This window comes from Athene noctua, chromosome 1, assembly GCF_965140245.1.
Source record: "Athene noctua chromosome 1, bAthNoc1.hap1.1, whole genome shotgun sequence".
In the NCBI taxonomy this organism is placed as follows: domain Eukaryota; kingdom Metazoa; phylum Chordata; class Aves; order Strigiformes; family Strigidae; genus Athene; species Athene noctua.
The window spans coordinates 94512081-94539220 of record NC_134037.1 but is presented as its reverse complement, the minus strand read 5'-3'; the positions used below and the strand labels follow the sequence as shown (position 1 = coordinate 94539220).

At 51.6% G+C, this 27140-nt stretch overlaps 1 protein-coding gene across 1 annotated transcript; it reads left to right on the top strand.

The window, feature by feature from the left end:
* Window positions 1-103: 103 nt before the first annotated feature.
* Window positions 104-17715, top strand: AARS2 (alanyl-tRNA synthetase 2, mitochondrial). Its single transcript, XM_074897011.1, has 22 exons — window positions 104-328; window positions 632-820; window positions 1479-1624; window positions 2416-2610; window positions 3146-3290; window positions 3739-3884; window positions 4194-4302; window positions 4893-4931; window positions 5679-5790; window positions 6336-6463; window positions 7205-7355; window positions 9184-9353; window positions 10299-10412; window positions 10815-10955; window positions 11578-11715; window positions 12125-12234; window positions 13340-13448; window positions 14973-15095; window positions 15514-15624; window positions 16496-16579; window positions 16715-16825; window positions 17218-17715. The coding sequence occupies exons 1-22, from the start codon at window positions 104-106 to the stop codon at window positions 17380-17382; spliced, it is 2961 nt and encodes a 986-aa protein (XP_074753112.1). The 3' UTR covers window positions 17383-17715.
* The last annotated feature ends 9425 nt before the right edge of the window (window positions 17716-27140 follow it).

Here is a 27140-nt window from a genome sequence, read left to right as displayed (position 1 = left end):
CACAGCCATGGTGGTCATCCGCGATCCCGTCGGCCCCTCCCGTCACCGCCCCTCTCCCCGCCCCTTCCGGGACCCGCCGCGCCGCGTTCCGCCCTCGGCCGCTATGGCGGCGGTTGGCCGGCTGCGGCGGCGACTCTTGCTGGTTGTGCCCAGGTGCTGGCGCTGCAGCCCCTGCCGCGGGGGTGCCGGCTACCCGCCGGCGGGGCAGGTCCGCGCCGCCTTCCTCCGCTTTTTCCAGGAGCGCCACGGCCACCTCCGCCTGCCCTCGGCCCCCGTGCGGCCCCGCGGCGACCCGCGCCTCCTCTTCGTCAACGCGGGCATGAACCAGGTGCTGCCTCCCCTCGCCTCTACCGGCCTTGCCCGGGCCGGGGCTCTGGCTCTCCCCGCCTGCGGCCCACCCTCGCGGGTCCCTTCCGCCGTCTTCCCGGTGTCTCCGCGTCTGCGGAGGAGCGTGGCCCGTCACGGGTGACCCCTTTTACGGAGGTGTCCTGCGGTGGGGTGGGCTTACCGCCGCGCTGCCCTCCCGTTCGCCTCTCGTAGCTCCGCGCCTGTGTTTCAGGAGCCTCGGGCAGAGTCCCCAGCGCTGGGCGGCATCTAGCAATAGCGGGCGCCCCTCTACCTTGATTTCTAGTTCAAGCCCATTTTCCTGGGCACGGTGCACCCCCGGAGCGAGCTGGCACAGCACCGGCGGGTGGTGAACAGCCAGAAGTGCGTCCGTGCCGGAGGGAAGCACAACGACTTGGAGGATGTGGGCCGCGATACTTACCATCACACGTTCTTCGAAATGCTGGGGAACTGGTCCTTTGGGGATTACTTTAAGGTGAGGCAATAGGAGCAAACCCTCTTCAGGGAGAAACGTGGCCTTGTTTTCAGAGCTGTGCTGTAGTGCAGCAGGACTGTCTGCAAAAGGTGTCTTGATAAGCTCCAAGTTACTTTGTGGGAGCTCTGTGTCCTGGAGCAGAGGTAATGGTGGCTGGTGTGCTGAATCACTAAATGTGCCCTGCAGACTCTCAGAGTGCTCAGCCTTTTGCAGCTGTGAACAACACGCATAAATCAAAGTTTTCTGTGTGAATGCCCGTGTTGGCCATTTAATATGGTAAACAGAGGTTTCTAGTTCATTTGATGCTTGTTACTAGAAAGTTTGAAAAAGGAAGGAAGATGAAAGATGCTAGTTGTTTTGCTAGAGAGTACATTTTATCCTTGGAAAGAAAGTAATCGGTGTAGCTCTGCTGGTGAGCACATGGGCATAGACCATGCTGTGATCCTGACAATCTCCCAACAGTTCAGGAATGTCAGTTTTCCACAGGCAGCAGTGAGCTGTCTCACTCACCTGACCGTCATCCTGCACCTTAAAATTGGATGGGGAGAGAGCAGCTGGAATTAACTTCTTTGATGTTTAACTCCAATGCTAAAGAGCCTTCCTGCATCACTATGCATCCTGGATTACTGTGCTTCATTTATGTTCTCTGCCTGCTCAGGAGGAGGCATGTAGCATGGCCTGGGAGCTCTTGACAGAGGTCTACGAGATCCCCAGAGATCGTCTCTACGTCACCTATTTTGGCGGAGACTCCTCGCTGGGGCTGAGCGCAGATGAGGAGTGCAGGGACGTATGGCTCCGCCTGGGGTAAGTGTGTTAGAGAAGAGGTTCTGAGCAGCAGGTGCTGATGTTTCATCCATAGTCTTCCATTTGCTCTTTAGCTGATGGGAATCAGAGGTAGGGGCCAAAAGCTGTGTTTTAAATTCATTTTGTTTCTGGTTTGGGCTGTTAAAAGTCAGCTGAGCTCTGAGTCCTCTGGGTCTCGACCTTTAAGCTGTTTCTTAGATGTTTTCAGTCTGGGGGGCTGTGTGCCTAGGACTGGATGGCCTGGAATGAAGTCTGTGAAGGATCTCCGATCCTTTGCTTCCTCTCCATGGTGAGCTGTGGAGAGTACATTCTCCCCTGAAACCTGACCATGACTGCTTCAGTGAGAGGATGAAGCCATTGCAGAGAGTACTGCTGTGCTTTGGGAGCTTGTTGCAGGCTGTATGTGGGCTTTGAACCCAAGCCAGCTCCATGCCACTGTTGGTGTTCAGCCTTGTCCGCTGCGATCAGGTCTTACCTATGCTGGAAATCCCTCCAAGGAGGAGGGCAGCTCCACAGACCCAGTGGAGAGCCTGCCTCTGTCAGCGGGAGCCTGACCGTGTTTGTTAGCCGTTCTGGGCAGTGAGTGGGATCCTGTCTGGTTTAGTCCAGCTTGTTCCTGCTAAGGAGAGTAATTCTGGGTGAATAGAAGCAAAGGAATCCTAATGTGTTTAGTTATTAAGTTTGCAGTAGTCAGAAAGGATTCCTCCCTTCCAACGTTCTCTGTCATCTAGGCTACTGTGTGCTTTGTGTACATGCTCCAGCGCTGCCACCTCTGTTGTCTGCCTTTCCAGGGTGCCTGCAAGTCACGTGCTTCCTTTTCCATTGAAGGACAACTTCTGGGAGATGGGGGACACAGGTCCCTGCGGTCCCTGTACAGAGATTCACTATGACCACGTGGGTGGTGGCAGAAATGCTGCGGCACTGGTGAACCAGGGCAACCCTGATGTAGTGGAGATCTGGAACCTGGTCTTCATGCAGTACAGCAGGTACCAGGCACCTGTTCTGAACTCCAGAGCCTTTCCCCCCTTGGCTGACTCCCAAATCATATGTGTGTATCCTCAGACACCTTACTGCTTTCCAGGAAGAGGCAGTACAGGAACAAGAGAGAAGCTGTGGCTATGTGTCCAGGGTGGCTCTTGGTCCTCTTTGCTTTATTTGTTCTGTCCTCCTTCAATCTCTGCTGCCTATTCTCCCTTACTGCTGCATCCCAGAGGTCTCTTGAGGTCTGCAGCAGCCAAGAGTAATCTGTAGGAGGAGGCGGCCTTGGGCCCCTGTTCAGGGAAGGCATTTTTCCCTATGTTACAGTCTGTCCTGACTATCTGATAGTTAGATCCTGGCTGCCTGACAGTGCCTGGGCAGGCTGCTTTTAGTCTTGTCCCTGAGCTTCCTTTTGTTGGGTCACTTGCTGTTTCCATTCCCTGTCACTCTTCCATTATTTTTGACTCACCTGCTCCTTTTCTTTCCCCCTGAACTGACCCTTTTTTTTTTTCTTTTGTCTTATTTTTCCTGGCTGGCTGACAGAGAGGTGGAGGGGAATCTGCTTCCCTTGCCACAGCATCACGTGGATACAGGAATGGGCCTGGAAAGACTTGTGACAGTTCTGCAGAACAAACGTTCCAACTACGACACAGATCTCTTCACTCCCATCTTGGATGCCATTCACAAGGTGACAGTGCTTCTGCTCAGAGTCACAGCTAAGCAAAAGCTCCTTGAATGCAGACTGCTTACCTGGTACCATAGTACAGCCTTCTCCACACATGTTACTGTGTGGTATTTTGAGACAGGAAATATGTCCAGCCAGGTCCAGAGTAGCATTCTGGGGAAACTGGGTAGAATTCCAGGTTGGAAATCCACAGGGATATCAGCACTGCTGATCTGTTTTTCCTCCAAAATTTCTTAAATTCCTTAGAGCCAAGGCATTGGCTGACCTGTCTTAGGTACAGAAGCCTTTGTTGATAATGCTCTGGAAGGATTTAATGAGTATGTCTTGGATGCATAAGGTTTGGAGATAGCTGAGAAGCATGATGTCAAGTGTAGCTGGCTGCTTCTTGTATTGAAACTTCCTTCTGCAGCCATTAATTTATTCTAATCTATCTCCTTACTTTCTCTTTTAGGGCTGCAAGGGGCCCAAATACCAAGGTCTAGTTGGGGATGCTGATGTTGGGCGTGTGAATATGGCCTACCGGGTGGTGGCAGACCACGTGCGCACCTTGTGCGTGTGCATCACTGATGGCATCTACCCAGGCTTCTCTGGAGCGGAGTAAGGACATAAGGAAATGGTGTGCGGTGGAGGGAGTTAGATCTAAAAAGGAATATGGACAGCCAGGGGAGAGGTACTGGTGTGGGCCCAAGACAGGGGAGGGAGTGCACGAGCTTCAGGGAGGCAGGGAGATAGGAGCCTGGAAGAGGTTCCAATCTGCAGGCTCATCCTTGGGTGGGTGCAGAGCGTGGGGAGCAGCTGGCCTGTGTTGATAGGTCAGGCCAGAGGAGCTGGGCAGGGGGTGTGCTGGATGCGGAGCTGGGCAGGGATGCTCAGATGGCTGCCTGGCAAATCCTGCCCTGTTTTCAGACTGGTGCTGCGTCGGATCCTGCGCAGGGCTGTCCGCTTTTGCTCTGAAGTTTTGCATGCTCCACCTGGCCTCTTGGCCTCCCTGGTGCCTACTGTAGTGGAAGTGCTGGTGAGTGAAAGCCACTGCCTTGAGGAGGGGAAAAAAGAGTGTCACACGTGTTCTATTCAACCCCATGTCCCTTTCCTGTACACTGTCGGGAGTTGATCTTGAATTTGAAGGAGCTCCAGGAGGGTGTATCTGGTGCTATACATTGCAGCAGTAAAAATCTCGTCTTCTGATCATTTGTGATGGGAGGGAGGGGGCCTAGCGTGACCAGCAGTACAGTCAGCCATGTGTGTAAGTGTATGCAAGTGCATGTTGTTGTTTCCTAAGGGTAGTTAGTGGCTTCCAAACTGTTGTATCTGGTTAAAGCCATCTGAAATTGGTCCCTGGGAGTACTAACAGCATCCTAAAAGACAATGTGTTTGCCAAGAGATGGTGTGCAGCGGCTAGCAGAAGCAGGTCACAGGGAGATAGCCAGGAGATGGCAGCTGTAAGTCCCTGTGTGGTTCTTCCCCCATGCTGCTGTCTGTGGAGCTGTGTTCTGGGGCTCCCTTCACACTCACCTGCCTGAAACCTCTATAATGCTTGTGGCATGCTGTGAGATCCCCAGAGGAAGATGCTGAGGATGTGATCACTAACTAAGGCTCACTCCACAGGGAGATGCCTATCCAGAGCTGACGAAGAATGCAGACCAGGTGAGCAGTGTGGAATCCCTGGAGAGAAACCGTGTGTCCTGTTATCTTTGTGAGGCACTGCTCTCAAGGGCAGAAGTCAGCCCTTCCTTGGGACTTAGCTGGAGGAGTTTGCATAGCTTCCTCTGTAACCATGTTCTCGTGGGTGGGCTGAGATGTGCTGGGAACATGTTTGTACCATGGGCACGAGAAGTATCTGTGGCAGATTTCCTTGTGGGAGCTCTACTAGATCCTTAACAGGGACTGATTGGGCTGCTTGTCCTTCTGTAAGGCAGCTGTTGCTCTAAAAAAGCTAGGGTAGCTCTTCTGTTGAGGTGAGTACAGCCTGTCCTAGCCTGGGTACACTGTCCAAAGCAGATTGGTGATTTAAGGCTACTCCCAGCTCAATTCTGCTGACAGCGACTGTGACAAGCAATTTCTCTGGCTGTTCCAGCCATGATATTTTGATTGTGTCACAGACATGAATGTCTAACAGGGAGCATTTGTCAGCCTCCAGCCTTCCCCAAGTGGATACTCAATATTTCATTGACAGGAATGGTGATAGGAGGTACGGTGACTTTGGAACTCTTTCGTAACGTGTGAGAGCCATGTTGTGATGGATGCTCACAGAACAAAAAGGCTGGTTCAGGCAGACACAGTACCCCTGTTGGACACTTGCTTGATTGCTTTGAGCTGACTGTATCAGGGCTGAGCCAAGCTAGGGAATTCCCTGAGGTGTTGTGGCTAACCCTTCTTCTGATCCTTGGGCAGATCATGGATATCATCAATGAGAATGAGGCAGCTTTTCTGTCCTCCCTCGATCGTGGGAGGCGCATCATTGAGCGGACGGTGCAGCAGATGAAGCCCTCCACAGATTTCCCGGGTGAGTCTCCCTTCTCTGACAACCTGCACTTAAAGATAGTTATCCAGGTCCTCATAAGCACTGCAGTCAAAACTGGTGGATGTTTGCCTCCCCCATGTGTTTGCAGTGACCTTCAAGGCCTGGGCAGAGGAGTAGATGTTGTTCCTTTCTCCAAATTGCAATTGGTTTTTAGTACTTTGTTCTCACAACAAACTAGGCACCAGGCAAATTAGAAACATTCCCTTGATGCCTTATTGACTGATTAACTTTGCTCCTTATAAGACACAGCTGAAAGAAGGACCTCAGGACCCAAACAGCTCAGCTGCCTGTCTAGATGTACTACACTGAATTTTAGCATGGATGGGGCTGTGAGGCATCATTAATATCGGCCCCATACAAGAACAACCACATGCCTTCTCTTCCTTTCCCCATTACCAGTGTAGCTGCACACAACACGGGTGAATCTAGTTACCAAGACACATGCTAGATTGGTCCCATCCAAGCAAATCTTGAGATGCTTTTGCTTGCTGTGTACACACACAGTTCGTGTCCTTTTTGTCCTGCAGCTGAAGTAGCTTGGTCTCTCTATGGGAATTTGGGGTTCCCTCTGGATCTGATTGACTTGATGCTTGAAGAAAAGGGAATCAGTTTGGATTTGGCTGCTTTTAACAAACTTGCTCTGGAAGATGCAAAGGTAAGAGGGAGGCTCGCCTTGTCAGAATAATTCAGAGCTTTCTCTCCCTCCTGTGAGCCTGGAGGCAGAATTCCTTTCACTGCTGTAGTTCCTCAGATGCATCACAGGGCCATGTGCCTTTTACCTGAAGAGGAAGTGCGTCTGAAACAGCAGTGGGGTCATGACGTCTTTGCTTGTGGATGTGGGACTGAGACATATTGGCTGGTGATTCTCTTCAGATCAGTAGAAGTGTTTTGTGATGCTGACTGGTGATGGAGTGAAGGTTATCATAGAACTGCATAGGTTAGGAGTGTCGTTTCTCAGTCATCAACTTCTCACACAGAGTCAGCTTAGACAGCCCAAACAGCAAGTGATTCATGACGAGTTTACAAAATCTCCTTGGTCTCTGTAGTGCTGGAAGACTTGCACTGCCACCTGTACCCACCCCCTGCAGTAATCAATTCAAGGCCTTGCCCTCCTGAGCTTCAGTGGCCTGAAAGTTTCCCAGCTACGCATCAAGGTGTGCCAGGAGGGCTGTGTTAGCTGTTGCTTATGGCCTGCCACAAGGCTAGCGCAGGGTGGTGGTTAGTGCTGTGGGGTTTGAAGGAATGGGGTTGATTTAGCAGTAGCCTCCATCAGCCTGGATCTAAACAAGACTTTTCCAGGAAGGGGGAAGAAGTTGTTCCTAGTCTTGTAGCCCCGGTTATCAGTTTGAATGCCCCCAGGTATCTCTTCTCTAACTATGCCTTTGCTTTGCTGTAGCGGAAGGCTCGTGGCCCACAGGCAGGACAGCTGGAGGCCACAAACATGCACCTTGATGTGCACTCACTGGCTCAGCTGCGGAGCAACAACGTGCCTGCTACGGATGATTCTCCAAAGTACGCCTACACGCTTGGGCAGCATGGGCAGTATGGTAAGTGGCCAAGTCCCATCTGTAAGGCAAGCTCTGCATGAAGGTGCTGGAATCCCTCACACAACTGCTCTTACTGCCTAACCTCATGCATGCAGAACACGTACTTTGTGGCTCAAACCCGTCACCTTACTGCTGCATCTTTTCTCTGCCCCTGTACCTCATCCCAAAGTAAATTATTTTCTTATTGTTGTGGTGTGTCCCCAGGAAGGCTCTGGTCTGGTGACAAGGCTGTGGGCTCTGGGTCGTTATGGATGTACAGTGGTAAAGCAGGGGCTGTTGATTTCTGCTAGAGATGAGTCTGTCCCTAACAATTACGCTTCTGGGTGTGAGTGCTAGGAGGGTGAACAATAATTATGCAAAGAGTTTATTACGTAGGTGTCTGAAGCCATGCACTTGCTATTTCTTTGCCAGACCACTAGATGCCAGTGCAGACTTTTTATCACTTAGGGTAAATGGGGTTGCTGGTTGCTCTAGGGAAAGTATAAAGCTAAAGCACAGAGTAAGAGGTGGTGTGGCTGTCACAAGCAATTAGAGACAGCTGTTTACAGTAAGCTCCCTCTTACCCAGTGTGCTGGTGGCAACTTATGCTCAGCAGAAAGTGAGGGAATTCAAGCTATATATACTATGGCAAGAGTGAAAAAAAGTCCAGCAGTAATGTTGGCTGAAATCTCTAAACGAGTACTCTCCCACCTCCTCAGTCTCTGAATCATGGAATTATTCAGGTTGGAGGGGATCTCTGGATGTCCAGTCTCTTGATCAAAGGAATATCAGTTTCACAGTCAGATCAGGTTGCTCAGAGCCTTGTCCATTTAAGTTCTGAGTATCTTTAAGGACAGAGAACCCACAGCCTCTCTGTTCCCTGTTCTCTATCACTCTTGCTGTGAAAAGCTTTTTTCTTTATGTACAGCCAGAATTTCTGGTACTCTAGATGTAGTGTCACAAATGCTAAATAGGGATGAATAACCACTTTCTTTGACCTGCTGGCTATGTTTGTGTTCATACCGCTCAGCAGGCAGTCAGTCTTCCCTGCTGCAAGGGCACCCCACTGACTTGTGTTCAGCTTGTTCCTGAGGACCCCAAGTTTTCTGTCAGTCCACCTTTGTAGCCTGCTGAGATGGCTCAGCAAAGTAGCCCTGCTCTCCAGTGTATCAGTCCCTTCCAATTCATCACCATACACAAGCAGGATGTATGGATATGTCCCATGTTGTCATGGATAGTCATTAATGAAGATGTTAAATGGTGTTGCCCCTAATATCAGCCACCAAGTAGCTTTGCTAGTAACTGAATATCCGTTGAACATTGAACTATTAGCAATTTTCTGTGGGGCCAGCTGCCCAGCCAGTTAAACACTCACATTATAGTCTACCTGTCCAGTCCATATCACCTAAATTTGGCTTCAGGGAGCCTACAGAACATGTTAGAAGCTTGCTGCATCAAAGAAGGTGATATCCATGTTGTCCCTTGTCCATCAAGTCTGTCACTTCCTAGAAGGCAGGCATGCTTGCTGAGCTTGCAGTGTAGCAAGATGCAGATGTGTCTGTGACAGATCTTGCCTGTCAGGCTCATGTGGAATCAGACTGGGCATCCCTGCCTGCTTACCTGCTATTCAGCAGGTCTGTCACTAGGTAAGTGAGGGGTGACTTAGTTCCAATTAACAGATCCTTTGTCATTTCTGCCAATAGCCGTTCCTCTCCTACCAAGGCTGAGGGAAGTGCCAGCTTTCAATATAAACTGGGTGTTGGCAGGGTTGGCATGGGGAAGTGACCCCTCCTTTCCTGTTGCAATAGGGTGTATGCACTAATTGCTGCCATCTTCTTCCCTCTGACAGAGTTCAGCCCATGCCAGGCCACTGTCCTCATGCTGTACAGAGATCAGTCTCTCCAGAAGGAGGCTGGGGCAGGGCAACGCTGTGGTGTCATCTTGGACAGGACTAACTTCTATGCAGAGCAGGGTGGGCAAGCCTCTGACAAAGGCTACATGATATGTTTAGGACAGCAGGTAAGACACTTTGCTGCCAGAATTGTGGCTACTGATGTCAGGCAGAATTCCCCAAGTGATAGGGTGTTTTACTGTGTCAGTTTGCAAGCTGTTGATTCTTGACAGTTCCCTTGGTTTTGCATCAGGGTCGGTGGGGTGAGGGAGAAGCAGCAGTAACTTCACAGAGGTGTACTTGCTGCTCTGGTTGTCTCTCTCAGCCCTTTGCAATTTTGTCTTGCTGGGGAAGACTGTACAGTATTCTTGGGTCTCCCTTCAATGTTCCACACTCTCACCAGGTGGGGTTGCAGTGCAGAGAGAAGGCAATCAATGATTAGAGAGTCCATGAGCTGAGTAACTTGTCTCTGGCCCACCCTGGATGACCACAAGCAGTGCCCAACCTGGGACCCAGTGCAAAAGCTCTTGTCCCTCTCAGAACATCAGGGAGGACCTCCACTTCTGCAGCATGTTCCTTCAGCCTTGCTAGAAGGAGAGCTTTGACTCTCTCCTGGGAAGTTACTTGGGGTGCAGCTTTTTCTCCTTCCCACATTCCAGCTCTTGAGAATTTCCCCTGGGCATTGATGCTGCCTCTTTAGCCTTGCAGAATGTGATAGTACCTTGCTCAGCACTTCTCCCCAAGCTGAAGCAGAGATCAAGTTTCTTTTGCCAGTCCAGTGAGGCAGAAATGGCACCTTGGATGCCTGAGACGGGTGCCTTGGCAGCTGCTGTCCATTTTCTCATGGACAAGCATCCTTGTTAGGAAAATTCATCAGCATGGGTGCTGTTACTGCCCCTCTACTGCAAGTGAACAGCCTCATGTTGTGCAGCGAGTGGCTGGGTGCAGGGAAGGTCTGTGTTTCCCAGTTGGATCAAGCAGGATCCAATTTCCCAGTTGGATCAATCAGGCACCTAGCACAGGTATTGGAATTTTCCCTGTGTCCTAACTCATCTTTCTGTCTCTTTGCTCAGGAGATACTCTTCCCCGTAGAGTCAGTTCGTCTCTGTGGTGGTTACGTGATCCATGAGGTCACTGCTGTGGAAACCCTGCGTGCTGGTGACCAAGTGCAACTCTTTGTGGATGAGGTGATAACTCACCGCTCTTTTCTCAGCCTTGCTTTGAGAGTCTTGTAGTATCCTGAGTAACCTCAGTGCGGCAGAGCCTTGTCCCTTGTATTCCTGAGACTGCTCTTCGTTGTGATGTGCAGTGGGAAGGCGACCTCACAAATAACACTCATCTTTTATGAGCCTTTGGTCTGTCCAGAAGTATCCAGCCTGCCCTTTGCTGTTTTACAGAGGTGATCCCATGGGAAAAGAAGTTAGATCTGCCCTGTGACACAAATTAATCTGACAGCTGTACTACCCATTGTTTCTATCCCCATCTTCTCCTATCCCCTCACATGCAGTCTTTTCCTTATCTCTTCATGCTATCCCCTGCTCCCCTGAGCTGTGGAGAACCATCACCCCCTGCCAACTTTGTGCTTTCAGGCCCAGCGGCTGGCCTGCATGACGAACCACACCGCTACTCACCTGCTGAACTTTGCGCTCCGCCGTGTCCTGGGCGACAGCACAGAGCAGCGAGGGTCCCACGTGACAGCAGAGCGGCTGCGCTTCGACTTTGATACCAAGGTGACTCAGGACTCCTGTTTTTTTGTTCTCAGCAGTACTGACATCCCAGTATTAGCCTTCTCTCCAGGGATCTTCTCTCTCACTATAATCACTCCTTTAGAGACAGGTCGCGTTTTGTCTGAGCCATGAAACTTGGCCCTCTGGATGTGACTGGCTCTGCCTTGCATTGACCTGACTGAGCAGGGCTTGCTGAGGGGATGAGTGGGGGTCAGAGGGGAAGGACTTAACAAGGCCAGTGATCATGGGACTGACCTGAGTAGTGTAAAGGGGTCTTTGAGAGATTCACTGCCTTGGCTGTGGTGCATATCTGATGTCTATGCTGGTCATCCAGATGAGAGTGGTTGGGAACTGAAACTGGGGCTGAGCACTGGCCCTGGTAAACCTGTCACTCATTGTAGCATCTCTTGAAGAGTTTGGTGGATGCTCTTGGATCAAAATCCTTATTCTTCATGGGAGGGAGGGTCATGATGCTCACAGTTCCCTTTTACAAGTAGGGAAGATGAAAAACAGGGGCAGTGGTGTGCCCAAGCTGAGTTGCCTGGGGGCCCTGCCCCATTTCTCCCTCCTTTGTTCTGTATCTCTCAGGAGGCTTCTCCTGATGGTGGCTGATTTACTTCTTCAGAGCCCTGTGACTGTGGAGCAGCTGCAGCAAGTAGAGCAAGTGGTCCAGGATGTGATCAAACGAAATGAGGTTGTGCATATGGCTGAGGTCCCCCTCACGCTGGCAAGAAGAGTTCAGGGACTCCGTGCTGTGGATGAGGTATGACAGGATGGCAGCACACATCTTCACGAGCCTTGTCCTTCAGCAGGAATCACCTGGGTCACAAGAGATGTTGACACAACAGGTCCCTGCAAGGGTATTGACTCCCAAAACTCGGGAAGGAAAATAGGACAGAGTTGAGATCTCAGGACAGTGTGGTGTAAAACGTGGAGGCTGGTGATGCATAGGCTTTCTGCTCATTTCTTTGGTCCAAAAGCTTGTAGTGTCACCCAATTGTTTCTTTCTCCCCATAGTGGCTGGTTGTGGGGGACAAGCAGTGCTGTCCCTGACTCTGGGGCTACTCTAGAATAGGGGAAAAAAGAGGCTGACACCTGAAGCCACGGGGTTGGTCTGTAAGTGCCCCCAAAGGACCATGTTGTTAGCTGCTGATCCCTGTCTCCTCTGTCAGGGGTATCCAGATCCAGTGAGGATAGTGTCCCTGGGGGTCCCTGTGGAGAGCGTGCTGACCCGCGACTCTGAGGCTGCAATGCAGACCTCTGTGGAGCTCTGCTGCGGGACGTAAGTGACTTTTTTATTTGCAGTCAGAAGGTGTGTTTGTGGGCACTGGTGGCTGAGGTAGAGACATTTTTCAAGCTCCACTTCCTGTCCCTGTGCAACTGTTTCCTTATCAGAAAGATCTTGTGAGGGCAGGATGGGCTAGTTATGAAGCTTTGAAAGTCCCAGAGTGATAAAACTAGTGAAATGCAAAGCATTTTTCCTTGCTTCATAGTCTGAAACCAACCTGGAAGCCACAGAGCACTAGCAGAGTGTGGGAAGGAGGTTTGTGGCCTGTCACACGACTTACAGTGCTTTGGCTTTGGGGTTGCAGGAGGGCCGGGGACCCAGCAGGAGACTCTGAGATGGTTGTGAGATCTTGAAACTGCTATGATTAGTTATCTTCACCCTATTCTGCTTTTAGCAGTAATGAGAGTAGAAGAAGAGTTAATCGATCTTAGGACAATGCTGACACCAAAAAAAAAAAAAAAAAGGAACAAATTGGCCTTTGAGCAGATACAGCTGAAAATGAGCAATTTTCTAGTCATAAAATCACTGTGGGAGTAGTGGGACAAGAAGCTGCATGGGAATGGAGATGATCAATTCTTGTGAAGCTGTCTGAAATGATTACATGTGGTAACAGAACCTGAGACACTATAGTTGTTTTCATATCTGGTGTTGAATAGCCAAGAAGAAAAAAGGAGTTTCAGTGCCGTGTGACTGCACAGCTACCCTGTGACTGGAGTCTGCTGGCCTGACAAGAGAATGGTGGAGTTCGAGGGGAAAAAAATTACATTGTACAAGGTTCAGTAACAGCTGACTAGAAGAGAAAAATCCTAATTTATCACACTGCTGAAGGAAAGGGGAGAAAGCAAGGCAGAACTTGTCTGTTATGCACCGTTTGACAACAGCCTGCTGGGCAGGTGGCACAGAGGTTCCTCCTGGAGTAGCCTCAACTCTTCTGTTTCTTACCTGGCAAGGTGCTATTGGGATTTTAGGGATGGGAAAGGATTGAAGCTGTTGGGATTGGGAAGGGGCTGCTGGACTTGTCTAAAAGGATAGCAGGCTTCCTGATTTCTGCTCCCAGAGAGCAACTTATTTTCATTTCTGTTCTCTGCTGGCTTTGCAGGCACCTTCTACAGACAGGAGCTGTGGAAGATCTGGCCATCATCAGTGAGCGTCAGCTTGTTAAAGGGATTAGCCGTGTCATTGCAGTGACAGGGGGACAAGCCAAACAGGTAAGAAAGTGGGAACTGAGATTTCTGCCATGTCAAGGTAATGCCAGAAGGATTCAACTTTGTAGGTTCCTGCACAGACAGTTAGCTTCCTCCTCCTTTGTCTGGAGCCTCCCTGCTGTGCCGGATCTGGCTTTCTCCTTCACCTATGGACTCAGCTCTGCTGCTGTACTCCACTATTGACTTCCACTCTCCCTGTCCTAGTTTCTTATCTCCTTGACCTTCAATCCTCCCCTCAGACCCCCTTTTCCAAGATGAGAACTTGGCACAAAATATCAGGAGGCCTCTGAACTATAAATTTCAATCCCCAGATAGGTATTTAAAGGTGTGATTCTTTGTGCTTTGGTTTCACCTCCTGTTCCTCTCCTACCTATCACAGTTGGATTTGCACTTTAGGATTACAGGGCTCTGGCCCCATTCTTACAGCCCTTTTGCTTCTTTTCTTTAGTCTTTTTCCTGCTAAACTGTGGTCCTGTTCTGGCTGTGTCTGTATAAAAAATAAGCAACCTACTATTATGTCCTTGAGATTGCTCTGTCCTTTGAATATCTGGAAGTGTCAGGGGGCCTTGCAAGCTTGCCTGCTTCCTTTAAGGCTGCAGTCAGAGGAGAGTGACTCATTGTCAGTGGAACTGGGAAGACTAAAGGCAAAGCCCACCCCTGCAAATCTGTTGCTTTTTAGCTGGCTGTCCCCTGTGCATCTGTGTCCCTAGCAAAGCTTGTCTTCGTGCAGAGGAATGAAAAGCTGCAGGGCACATCTGTGTGCTTTGCTGGAAGTGCTGACCTGGAGAGCCCTGAGAGGAACCATGTGCATGTGTTAATTGGACAAGGGAGACTACAGGAATGAGGGAGTGACTTGAAACAAGGGATGTGTATTCTAGCTAGGTAGAGCAGTGCTCACCATCCACAGCTTTTCTCACATACCCTCTGCTGTCCTGGTCTAAAGTTTAGCAGGACCAACATGGTCACAAAGATATAGTAGAGAGGAAGTGCTCCAAACCGTAAGGATTTTCACTGGTGAAAAAAGCTTGTGTTAGCTTTTTTTATTAATGGTAGCATTGGTGTTGGGGAAAGCAATAAGAAATGCACCAAGGCCAGCTGAACTGGTCCTCAGGAAATGTGCTTGAGCCGCTAGTGAGTTTTATTTAGTTTTAGTGGGTTGCTTCTTCAGTCATTAGTTTCAAGATTGCATTTGCTAATGAAAAAGAGCACTAAGTAAACGGGGCTCCTAAGTTTTTCTCTTTGAAATCATTATAATTTGGTCTGAGATACTGAGGAAACATAAATGCACAACGACTTGGTCCCCTGGGTGTGTGACCATCTAGTGTTGGTTGCAAGTCTAGAAAAGAACACTCTGTTCCAGAATCTCTTTGGGACATTTATTCTTAAAGCTTCTGTCTGTAAGTGCCTTCCCACTGGATCCTGAGCATTACTTCAGTGACTGTGACCCCGCTGCTGGCCTACTTTCTCCATCCTCGTTCATTCTTTCTATTGTTGCGTTTGAAGCATTCTCTCCCTCCTTCTCTCCAGGCCCGAGAAGTAGGCCAGTGCTTGGCTGTGGAAGTGGACTCTGTCTCCCTACGACTGAAGCAGAGGAGCACCTCTATTCCTGAGATGCAGAACCTCTCCAAAGAAGTGGGACAGTTGACCAAAGTAAGGATTACAGTCCTGTACAGAAAGATCCCAGCATGGGCTCTATACACTTGGGGCACCTGATTTCTTCCCTACCAGGTTCACATCTTACCAAGGTCGATATCAAGGGCAAGTTGCTACCTGCTGTTGCCTCTGATCACAAAGATTTCTACTAGTGTCTAGGTGCTTCTGTTGCAGATGACCTGCTGCCAGAGAGGATGTGAGAGAAGGCAATGGTAGTGGGGGGGTAAAGCAGTGAAAAAGGGTTTCTAGGCTTTTTCTCGGGCCTTAGATGCCCAGCTGAAAAGAGAAAGCTACACACCACAGTGACTGGCTGGCCTGATCACACAGGGGTATAGGAGGGTCTGGGTCTCCCAGATAACCATCAGTTGATGTCTAGATACAGTTTAGTGTCCTTATGCAGCAACTTGTCTTGCAGGTGGTGGCTAGCACTGCAATTCCTCAGTGGCAAAGAAAAGAACTACAGAACATCCTCAAAGCCCTACAGCGAACAGCCAACACGGCCATCAAGAAACTGGAGACACAGCAGGTACAGTGGCAGCAGCACACTAACTTGCAGCTTGCTAATAGCGCTGTGCCGTACACCAGTGGACCTGGGGTCTCTGTCACACTTCACAGCCACTCAGTCACTAGGGTCACATTAGAAGGCAGGAGAAAGCAGGTGCACTCACACACAGTGCGACACAAGCCCTTTGTTGGGTTGATTTCACTGGCATTAACCAGGGCCATTATTTAAATTGGCAGCAAATGACTGACTGGGCTTTTGGCACCTGCAAAATCCCCACGTCTCTCTGCCTGTGAAGATGGAGAGCCCCATATCAGCACTTTTGGCAAACACCAACAGGCAGAAAGGCATCACCTCCCCGTTTATACATGGAGAAGGTAAGATGTCCCTGACTGGGCTTTACAAGGTTCTGCAGTAAGACAGTGGTAGGACAGAGCCTTTCTTTCAGCCATATGGATATTGCTGTGGCTTCCCAATGCATTTGTGTTCTGCCAGTTTACATTAAAACTCCTTTGGAAATCCTTATTGGTGAGCAATATTCTCAGCAAGAACTGTCCTTTCTTAAAATAGGAGCATCTTGCCACAGGAACCTTCCTGAGACATGCGGTGATGTGTAAGTCCAGGAAGGAGGTTAGGGACCAAACGGGTCACTGTCTACTCCACTTTTGAGAGGGGTTCATCTCTGCTTGCTTTTGAAGAAGGAGGGTTGTACAGGTTTCCATGTGGAGATTTCAGTCTGCCAGTCTTACTTTGACTTCTACTAACATACATCTCCCTTCTATCCCACAGAGCAGCACTTCTGTTCCCTATGTACATATGTTGCATACACAGATCCCCATCCATCCCACCCTGTGCCACCGGTAGCCCCTCATGTGCTGTGTGTTTCCTCCTCTAGGCTGAAGAGAAGGCACAAAGCCTGCTAGCAAAACATTGCAACCAACCTGTCATCATTGATACTGTCCCAGCGGACTCCCTCTCTGTGAGTAATCCACATTGCTGGACCAGCTGTACCTCAGGTGCTGCACACAGTAAGAGGGAGCTGCTGGGCATGTTTTCTGCTGTGTACCAGTCTCCTTTGCTGTAGCCTGACCCCTCTTCTCCCTGCCTCTCCTAGATCCTAATGAAGGTAGTGAACCAGCTGTGTGACAAGTCTCCTGGCACATCAGTCCTGCTGCTCAGCCCTCAGGTTTCCGGTGAGGTGCTCTGTGCCTGTCAGGTGTCCAAGGTGAGCAGAACCCTGGTAAAGACATAGGGAACCTGCTTGCAAAGGGGGGACTGGACCCACTTTTCAGCAGGTCCCAGCTGAGGCTTTTCCTGGGGTTCTACCCAGTGTTGGTAGTTTATCATGCAGGGGTAGGACCTGAGATTACCATACTGGGATTAGATAGCTTTTAGTCTTTGCTGGGCACAGATATCCCTGGATCCTCCAGGCCATGTTTGCTCAGGGGCAGGATGCAGCATTAACATGTAAGCTCAGCCTCTGTGGTCCTCCCAGTCATGACTGCCTCAGGCTAGTGAGGGCCCAGGCTGGGTCAGGAGAGGATGTCGTTACTTTCTTTATCCAGACTGCAGAGTGCTCCACAGTCCAAATGACTTTGCTCTGTGTCTCTTCCCCAGAATTGCCTCCCCATGTTCTCCGCTGCTGACTGGGCCGTGGCTGTCTGTACGCAGATGGAAGGGAAGGCGGGAGGCTCTCCTGTTGTCGCAAAGGGCAGTGGAAATGCCAAGGGCATGCAGGGAGCCCTGACTACTGCACTAGAGTTCGCTCAGAGTAAACTGTGAAATAACTGATGCTTTGGTGGCAGGACAGGTGTATGCAGCCCAGCTGCAAGCTGGACAGTTGGTGCAGAGCACAAGTTATACAAGCAGTTCTCACACTGCTGCAGCCACTGCATTGAAGCATTTGACTTCTGGTCATCAGGGATCAGCAGAGACCCCAGTCCCACTGACAGAATGATGCTGCCTGTTCTCAGCATGGACATAGGTGACTGAGCCTTGGAAAGCACCGTTTGCAGCAGCAGATCCTACTTCTGGAAGGCCAGCACTGAGAGGCTCCATGAGAGCTTGGGGAGATGGCACAGTGTTATCCTAAAGCCATTAAATGGTAGAGAGTGTTTGATCCTCTGATGTTTCTTGTTAGCTGCATCTTTTCTTTTTCTTACTCTGTTCTGGCAAAGGGGTTTGTTCTGTCCCTGCAGCCCCACAAGTCAGCATGCACTCCTGTAAGCAGTCCCATCCTATTGTGGAACTCAGGACACCACTCTGATTTAAAATGCTCCTATAATTTAGAAATGAGAAGTCCCTGCCCCTGCCTGTGCGCTCATCTTTTTCAGCCTATGCTTGTTGAGCAGTGATAAAGCAAGTCCTTGGTAGTGAAACACAGAGGGAACAAAATCATGCCAGCCTCTACCCCTTTGCTTTGGATGAATGTTCTTACTTTTTCTCCTGCCACTCCTTGTAACTCCTTCCTTCTCACCTCCTGGCTTCTTACTTACCAGCACCTATCTAAAAACTGCCATGGATCTGGTGAGTTGTGTGACTGGGGACTATTGGTGTGTTGCACTGTGGAATTCCCTGCAGCAGGACATTTAGCCTTGAGGTGAGCAGGTCTCCCTCCTAAACTGGTTGTTTTTCATGAGTGCTAGCAGATAACTGCAAACTCAACTCACAAAGACATTTCAGACTTCATTGTCAGTGATGTCTAGAGCTCCTGACTAAAGCACCATTATTCTAGATACTGTATTGACCTAAATGAAGAGAGATCACAAACGGTAGCTGACGCCAAGGTGCCACAGGATAGTGATACAAGCAGATTTCACCCTGTGAGCAGCAAAGGCAGCCTGAGGGGGATGAATTTCACCAGCAGGTAGGGTTGCCTGGTGGTGCGGGTGGAGGTGGAGGAGGCAGTAGCTGCGTGCTTTTGGGGAGAGGGGGAGGGAGGGGTGGAAGCACAGTGGTGCTTATGGATGGGGAGCAGGAAATGGCTGTCACATAGATAAGGATTGCTGAAGAGGATGTAGGGGGGAATGGCCCAGTCTCCTAATGAGAGGCTTCCTCTACTTTCCTCAGTTGTCTGTGTGAGGGAGAGGGTGAATAGCTGCTCTGAGCAGAGCCTCTTCTCTTTAGTTAACAGCTCACCTGGGGAAAAAGGGAGTTGGACTTAAAGGCATCACTAAAAGATAAGGGGTTTTCTTCCCTCTCTCAGTGACTGTCCAGCCCAGTACCTTGTATGTGGTCCCTAAGGCTTCTCACCTTTGTGAAGTTCCAGGAAGCTCATTTTGTGCTTGGTTAAGTGCCTGATATAAATATGAAGACTTGGAGACAGAAGGAATGGGGAGCCTTTAGGGACTGGTGGTCCTTTCCCCTATCTTCTGCTCCTCCAAAGCACTGACAGCTGCAGTTGCAGCAGGACTGCACACCATACTCATTCAGTAAATGCTACTTTCAGCCAGACAGCTTAAAGCAGGGCTTGTTGCAAAGGGGACTGAGCCAGAGTCCCTGGGCATCTGCCCCTACTGCCAAGAGTTCAGAGGGGTGCACAGACCCCTGTTCCTTTCATCACCCTGCCAGCAGGACAGGCTGCTGCTCACCACAGACCCTGCCTGCATTCCCATATGTTGGAGCAGAGCAGCTCTGTGCTTTCCCAAATTTTGTTCCATTTCTGGATGCAGAGGTGTTGCTAGTGCTCATAACATCTCTGCAACAAACCTGAGCACATGGGAGCTGGAACACCCAGCCCAGGGCTTTAGGGACCTTGTGATGAAGGTGGTAGGGTGCTGGAGAGGGTGTGTGTAGTCCCAGGGGATAGTTTGTGCTGTTGGTTGAAAGCAGCGTTAGTGCCTGGTGTTGCATAGCTCCTGTGTTTCACTTGAGCCACAGCAGTACCAGATGTGGGGAGGGGAAGGAGTGTTCTGTCTTCCTGGGAAAGCGCTTTCCTGGGGTGCTTTTGTGTTACTGTATTAATAGCTACTACAGGAGATGATGTCTCCTTTTGGTATTGGAGAGTAGGTGTGAGGAGGAGAGGAATGCTGGGTTGAGCTGCTCCTGCATCATGCTGCAAAAGCAGAGCCTAAGCTTGACAAAATTAATCCTCTTCGGCCTGATTTTTGGCTTAGAAACCATGAACCCTTGTAAACTTTTCCCAGCCCTTTAAGGGGCAGCAGTCTGTGTGCTGACCTTCAAGGTAACGCCTTTACTGACAGGGAAGTTGAGCTCCCATGGTCTTTGCTCTGGAGGGCCAAGGGCTGCTGCTGCTGCAGAAGCAACTGGAGCAGTGGCCCTTGGGGCATCTGGAAGGAGGTCTATCTCTGCTGCAGGAGCTGTTGGTGCTCAGCACTGTGTGGCGAGTGAGCAGCCAAGGCCTGATGGCTTAGCACCCCAGCTCTGCTCTCCCCTCCCATGTCCCGTGGGAACAGTGGGTCCCTGCTCTTGGGGCAACAGATCCATCCCTACAGTGAGAAGTAAGCCCCCACACCCCAAGCAGAGGCACTAGGCCATTTGGGGAACCAAAAGATGTTGGTTACATAACAGCAATTACAGCTTGGACAAGCAACGGAGGAGGGTGGTTAATGGGAAAGGCCCACCACAGCTTTACACTGCACGCATGCCAGCCAGCAGGGGTCATAGTGCTCCTAAAGCAGGGTAGGGGTGTCAATCTGGCCATCCTACATGGGGTCTGTGAGTGTTCTCAGGTGACTCTGCAGCCAGGCATTTCGGAAGGCAGCCCAGAGTGGCAGGAGGCTGCTGAGGACCAAGTCCCATGGCTCATCAAACAGCGCTGGAGGTGACAGCAGCACATCTTAGAGCAGGGAGTGATCAACTACCTGCACAGCCCTCCCCAGCTTCCTGTGGGGCCAGTTGAAAGACCTGCTCAGGCTGGGGGGAGTTGCTCAGCAACACCATGCACTGTCTGGCGTTAGGCCAGTCCTGTACCATCTTCACACCAGTTTGGTGTACCCATTCCTCAACTTCTGCACCTCCAGATGGAACCACAGCCCCTTCTCTGCATCTGCAGCAGGCCCTGCACCCAGAGGTGCTGTATCTCTTGCACTGACTTCCTATAAGTGTTAAAAAATACCTGGTAAGCAAGTAAAGCTGCAGCCTGCTGCAATGACAGTGGCTCTCCTGCTTCAGCCAGGGCAGTCTGAGGGAGACCTTCCACCTTGGAGCCCATTTTTTTCTACTCCTTTGGCCTTTCTCAGGATGAAATTCAGTATTTCCTTTCCTCTTTCTGAGTCTGACAGGATTTAAGTGGATCATCAGTGAGGCCACAGCATAACCAAGTCATGATCTTACTAGACCTCTTAAGCTCAGTAGCACTAAACCTGTTCTCTAAGAGAAGGAGAAAAAGGATCTTATCCTACCGAAGTGTAATTTTGTGGAGGCATCTGTGGTGCCCATATCACCCCAGGCTGATAAAGTGGGTTGCTGCAGTAGAAATGCTGGGTTTTGAGCCATGGCCGTGCCAGGTCATTGCTGATCCTAGGAGAGGGCATTTCCTGCTCTTCTTCTGGCAAACCCCCAGTGCACAGACTTGCATCCCATCCTCCTCTTTTCCATGCCAGAGGACAGCACATTCACATCCCTTGCTGCAGCCACAGTAGCTGCCACATTTGTGCCTGCGATGCCCTGCATTTCAGTGGTGGGTCAAGAAATGCTCAGCTGGAAGGGTTTGGGGGCCTGAAACATGGGTTTTAAATGTAGTTTTCTGGCTAAAATAGCAGCCTACATTCCCTTACAGTCATCAAGGGTCTAAGGTGTGAGCTGGGTGTACATTTGCAACTCCAAACACGCACGCAGAAGGGACGGCAGGAAGCTAATTAAAGAGATGATGGGGTTTTTGCTGTGAACAGGTGCTGTCAGGTTGGCAACACCTTCATAAGTCCAGATGGACCCTGAGGTCCCTTAAGGGCATGTGCAATGCAAGGGCCTGCCAGCCCAAATCCCAAACAACTATCCGACTTCGTCAAAAGGGGAGCAAAAACTGCATGCTTGTCTCTTCTTGCCTGCTTTGCTCCTGATAGCCTGGGTTTCAGAGTGAGAGGATGGCACAGTGCCTGCGAGAAGCCCAACTCTCCTCAGGCACCCCTGACACCCAAGCCCTGGGGCAGGCTGCTGTAGGGACCTGAGGTGCTGCACCTTGGGTCCCATGGGACTCACTCCAGAAAGGTGCTGGGATCGTAGCGGTGGTAGTGGAGCTGAGCCACACAAAGGATGCTGGATGTAGGCTGAGCCACAGGCTCAAAATCTGTGGGGCTTGGTCCCTCGAGGCTGGAGCTGAGCATCTCCCAGAGACACTGAACATAATGCAGAACATCCAAGCTGAGCCATGCAAGGAGGAAGAGCAGTGCAGGGGCTGGTGGAGGGAGCCAGAACACAGTTCCTTCCCTCCTGGGACACCCCAGCCCTGCCACCAGTGCCTGCAGGAGGTGGCCAGTGGGCCACAAGAGGCAGCTGGGGCATCCCAAGCACCCATCGGTCACTGCTACCCTCCCTTGCCCCAGCGATAGCAGCAGCACATGAGCTCCCAGCTGAGCATGGCACAGAGCTCCCCAGTCCCTGGGCTGAAGTGCACCCCTAAGGAGAAACCCACCAGCAGATAAAAGCAGCAGACCCCCTGCATGTGTGGGGACACCCTCGCACACCAGCACATGCCTCCCAAGCACCCACTGTGAGGATTTGCACCAGCACATATGCAGAGCTCCCCTTGTGGAATTCCAGGTGTGATTTCCCTCATGTCACCTCACATGTGGTGGGACTTGTGTGTGCTGCAGCACAAGCACACAGAGTTGATAAAGCCACTAACTTGTGCAGGCTGGCACACCTGCATACACATGTGCATACAGAAGGCAACATACATGTAGTGATAGTGTGCACTGAAATAGTCATGTCACATGTGTACACGTGTGCTCACACGCAACCCAGAAACTCACACGTCTACCACACCTCTCACATGCAGGCTCTCATGGGCTCCCACCATCACACCACTCCCCAGGTGGGCTCCCCATTCCCACAGCAGCTGGGTACCTGCACTGGGCAGCACCCACACGCAAGGCAGCAGTGGTGCACCCACGAACCCAGAGCACTCATGGCAGGACAAGATGTCCCATCCCTCGGGAGCAGCTCAGGGCCATCTCAGGCAGGTGCAGCCTCTCATCTTCTGCACCTCAGCTGCCTGGGAAAGGAGGGAATGGCTTTGTACTAGAGGCATTCAGCCAGGGCACAGGCAACACGCAGGGCACGTGAGGAGAGCAGGGGCAGACCCTTGGCCTGGTAATGAGGGGCAGGGGGTCTCTGAGCCCCCAGCTCCCGGGGACCACTGCTGGGGAAAGAGCCAAGCTTACACTGCAGCAGAGTGCTATCTGCAGGGGTATGCCAAGAGCCCGAGGAGTGAGGAGAGGCATTTCACTGGGAATCCCAGCAGCTCGCCTTTGCTGCGTGCCCTTCATGGCCAGCCAGTTCCCTGCACAAAAGCGCTGGCGCCTTGCAGTCAGTTTGTCAGCTTGGATTGCAGCTGGTGTTTCTGTGCAGTTTGCCGCTTGTTCATCTGCAACCCAAGCTCTTCTCTTCTCCAGAAATCTCTGGGAAAACCCACAGGCCTCGGAGAGGGACCCTCCTCCCCCTCCATGCTCCTCACCACCAGCACCACCACCACCCCAACCAGTCAGGAGCACCCAGACCGGCTCACAGCCCACTGGAAGGAAATTGAGGGATTAATTTTGATTGACTTATGCTATTTTGGGTCTTAGTTTACCAGAGGGGGGCTGATGGGGACTCAGGATGTCAGCACAGAGGGTGTGCCAGTGAGGCTACTGTGGTGGTGTTACCTGGTCTGCATCCAGACCCACCACCCAGAGAGCCACTCACTGCTGCATCCACCACGCGCTGCAGAGCCGCTCACCCCGCTGTCATGCAACCAGAGCAGACTCCCGGTGGGAAAATGAGCAAAGCTACACCCACGACCAGCCCCAGGCACTGGGGGGCTGCTACCCACCAGTCTTCCCTGGAACTGGAGAGCAGATGGAAGGAGACCCTGTCCTGCAGGGTCTGCTGTGGGAGAGACTGGAAGGATCTCTGTCTCACCTGGGCCCATACTGCACCCAGTGCGCTGGGTCACTTCTGTAAGATGGAGGGCCTCAAAGTAAGTTGTGGCATCCTACTACCCACTATTCCAGTCCTGTTACAAATCCAGTCCAAAATCCTTCCTGCATTTTCAGCTGGCTGTGGGATCCCTATCCCAGAGCTACTGCCATCAGATAGTCTGGTCCTTCCGGGACATTCCACCCAACCCGGAGCCTGCCACAAAAGTCCCTGAGGGTATGCAGACACTGGGTTACTATTTCAGTCCCCAATCAGATCCCTGCATCTCCTTCTAGTCCTTGCCTAGCCTTGTTTCATGCATTTCCCTCGTGTCTTACATCAGAGGTTGCCTGGGTTTGAGCTCCAGGAATGGGAAGATAAATCTGAGCCTATGTAGACCTTCTTTTCACATCGTGAGGGATTATTTACACTCCGGTTGGGATTTGCTGCTCTACTAATTTTGTTGTCTCCTTGTTTGCCTGTTTGTCCCACATTTCAGATGTCGTTCCCTCCCTCCCCCTTCCTTCCCTCACTGCCCCCACTTGCGAGTGACATTCCTCCCTCCTCCCAGCTGGCCTGGTTAGGCAGGTGCAAGAAGACACACAAGGAAGATAATCCATCAACTCAAGTATCCCAAGTTTTATAGAGAAAGGGGGAAAGAGATGCAAAACTAAATGACCTTAAACACAAGCGAGCTCTCAGGTTCCCTCCCCCACCCAGAAGTGGCTCCTTTGCTCCACTGTAACCTTCTCTTCCCTGTCCCAGCATTTATTTATAAGCACCATCAATAATTAAGAAGCTGCCTGCCTGCCTGCTTGCCTCAGCTGCCGTGTTGACAGAGACATCTCTGACGTTTCCTGGCTCAGCCTGGCTGCATTGCTCACTTGGGCTTTTAATTTTCTTCCCCTGCCTTGTTAGAAACACAGGAATCACTCACCTGGAATGGACTGGAGGTCCAGAGAGCCAGGAGAGCTTCCTGCAGCGCGCTGGTTTCCTCGAGACTGACCTGAGAGCTGCTGGCTCTCACGGCCCAACAGCAGCAGCAGCACAGGGTGGGATGTCTGAGGTGTCCGTGCTACAGGCATCACTGCTCCCTGACAGAGTCAGGCTCCAGAAGAGAAAATCCCCTTGTCCACATCCAAGGGCTGGGGAACTTCCATGCTGGCGGCTCCTTGCTGATAAAACCTCAAGCAAGGGCTCTGGCTGGAGCCCCCAGACCCAGGGGACCAGCACCACCCTGGGCACCCAGCTGCAGGCACCCAGCCAGGGAGAAACCCACCAAACAGTGCAGCCAAAAAAGCACGGCCAAGCAGGGAGAGTTGGCCCTAGTAGGCAGAGCTGGAGGCCTTACAGTGGAGGGGTACAGGTGGACTTAGAAGTCAGAGATGGAAGGCGTTACACTGGCCTGGAGGAAGCACTGCAGGGCATAACTCAGGGACAGCCCAGGCACAGAGGCAGCAACCAGGCTTGGCACATCACTGGCACTTTGGAAATCCTTGGGAATGCTTCCGAACACTCCTCATGGGTTCAAAGGCACCCTTCAGGCACCAGTCAAGCTCTGGCCCTTGAGCAAACCCTCAAGCGTTGTGGTTTCCAGGCAGCCTGGTTCAGCAGCTACAAGCAGAGACTGCAGCATGCCAGGGCTGAACCCAGGTCCCTTTGCCAGTGCAATCCCGATGCGGTGATGAGGTGCAAGAGGGAAGCCTGGTAGTTCTCCCTGACCTGGCCTGTGATGCTGCTGGTACAGCAGAGAAATGCAGTCAAGCAGTGGCAGATAGCTGCAGCCAGAGGCGTTAGACTGGGTGCACCCAGCTCCCCCCCTCACGCAGCACAACGCCTCAGGGTCCCCTGCTGAGCCCTGAAAGGGAGCACAAATGGGGCTGGGGCTCTGCCGTGGCCCCGCCTTGGCCCTTGCACCCCACTGCGGGCCTGGGGAGTGTCTGGGAACCAGGCGCAGCAGTGGTGGGAAGTGAACCTGTCACAAAGTGTGGCTCTGGATGGACGGTGATGGCAGTTGGCAGCTCCCCAACCCTGCCGGTGCCAGGCTCCACTGGGATGGGACGAGGGCACCCAAGGACAGTGTCAACTCAGAAGCCCTTGGTGCGCAAGCTCCCAGGCTGTCCTATCCCATCAGCGTCTGACTCCTGCTGCAGCCCAACATTGTCCTTGCTGTGATGGGGTGGATGGGGCTCCCCTTCTGCCCTCCCCAATTTACCCCACATCAGACACCTCAACTGCTGATGCAGGGTGTACAGAGCTGCTCCTGGAGGACACCAAGGGTTTGAGAGATGGAAAAGGCACCTTCTTCCCCAGGAACCCCCAGCTCCCCAGTCCACACAGCCCAGCTGTTCCAGGGGTGCTGGAAGAGCTCACGCCCCTCCCCTCCAGTCTCCCTCTTCTGTGGGTCAGGCTCTGACAAGCATCCCCAGCCTTCAAGGGAAGGGGTGGCCCCTTGCAAGGGGTATCAGGTGTCCTTCTACAAAGGGATATCACAACCAAGCTGGCCTTGGTAAAGGGGAGGTAAGTCAAGAAGGGATGATGCCCTTATTTCAAATGTAACAAAGCCCTCAGAGCTCTGAGCTGCTTTCTGGTAGCCACATGAGGGAAAGATGCTGCACCACCTGCCCTAGGCTTCTCAAAATCTCCCTGTGCATTGCCTGTGGTGTAGCACCTGAGCCCCCTCCGCATCCTTCTAGAGCACTTACCCCTGTCACGAGCAGCTTGGGTTTATCAAACCACAGCACAACAGGGAGAGGTGGAAACTGGGGCAGGGAAGGAAATGACACAGAGTCACAAGCTAAAATGCAAAGCATGGACCACCCCGGGGAGAAAGAGACCACGCAAAACCAATGGAGTATCTCCATAAGAGTGCTGGAAAACAGCCTCCCACTAACTCTCATCCCCAGCCTGGGAAGGGTAAAGCTTCACACCTGCTCTGAATGTCGTGAAGGCTGCAATAAGCCCAGACAGGAATAGAAGTCACTAACTAGATGCTTTCCCTCCTCCAAATGAAAATGCAGCTTCTCCTCTCCTCTCCTCTCCTCTCCTCTCCTCTCCTCTCCTCTCCTCTCCTCTCCTCTCCTCTCCTCTCCTCTCCTCTCCTCTCCTCTCCTCTCCTCTCCTCTCCTCTCCTCTCCTCTCCTCTCCTCTCCTCTCCTCTCCTCTCCTCTCCTCTCCTCTCCTCTCCTCCCCTCTCCCCTCTCCCCTCTCAGCACCCCAGCAGCCACAGTGCCCAGGCAGCAGCATGTACACAGTCCCAGCTTGGCTCACACACCCACTGCCAGGTTTGTCAAGCAAGGCAACGCCGACCACATTAGAGAGCCCTGCAGCCACTGGCCAAGTGCACAGGGCAGGGAGGAACATGGCCAGTGTGACTGAGGGGAGCTGGCTACATCTGGCACCCTCACTGAAGACATGACAGCACCCCATTTCCCAGGAACAGAGCTGCAGAGGAGGACAGC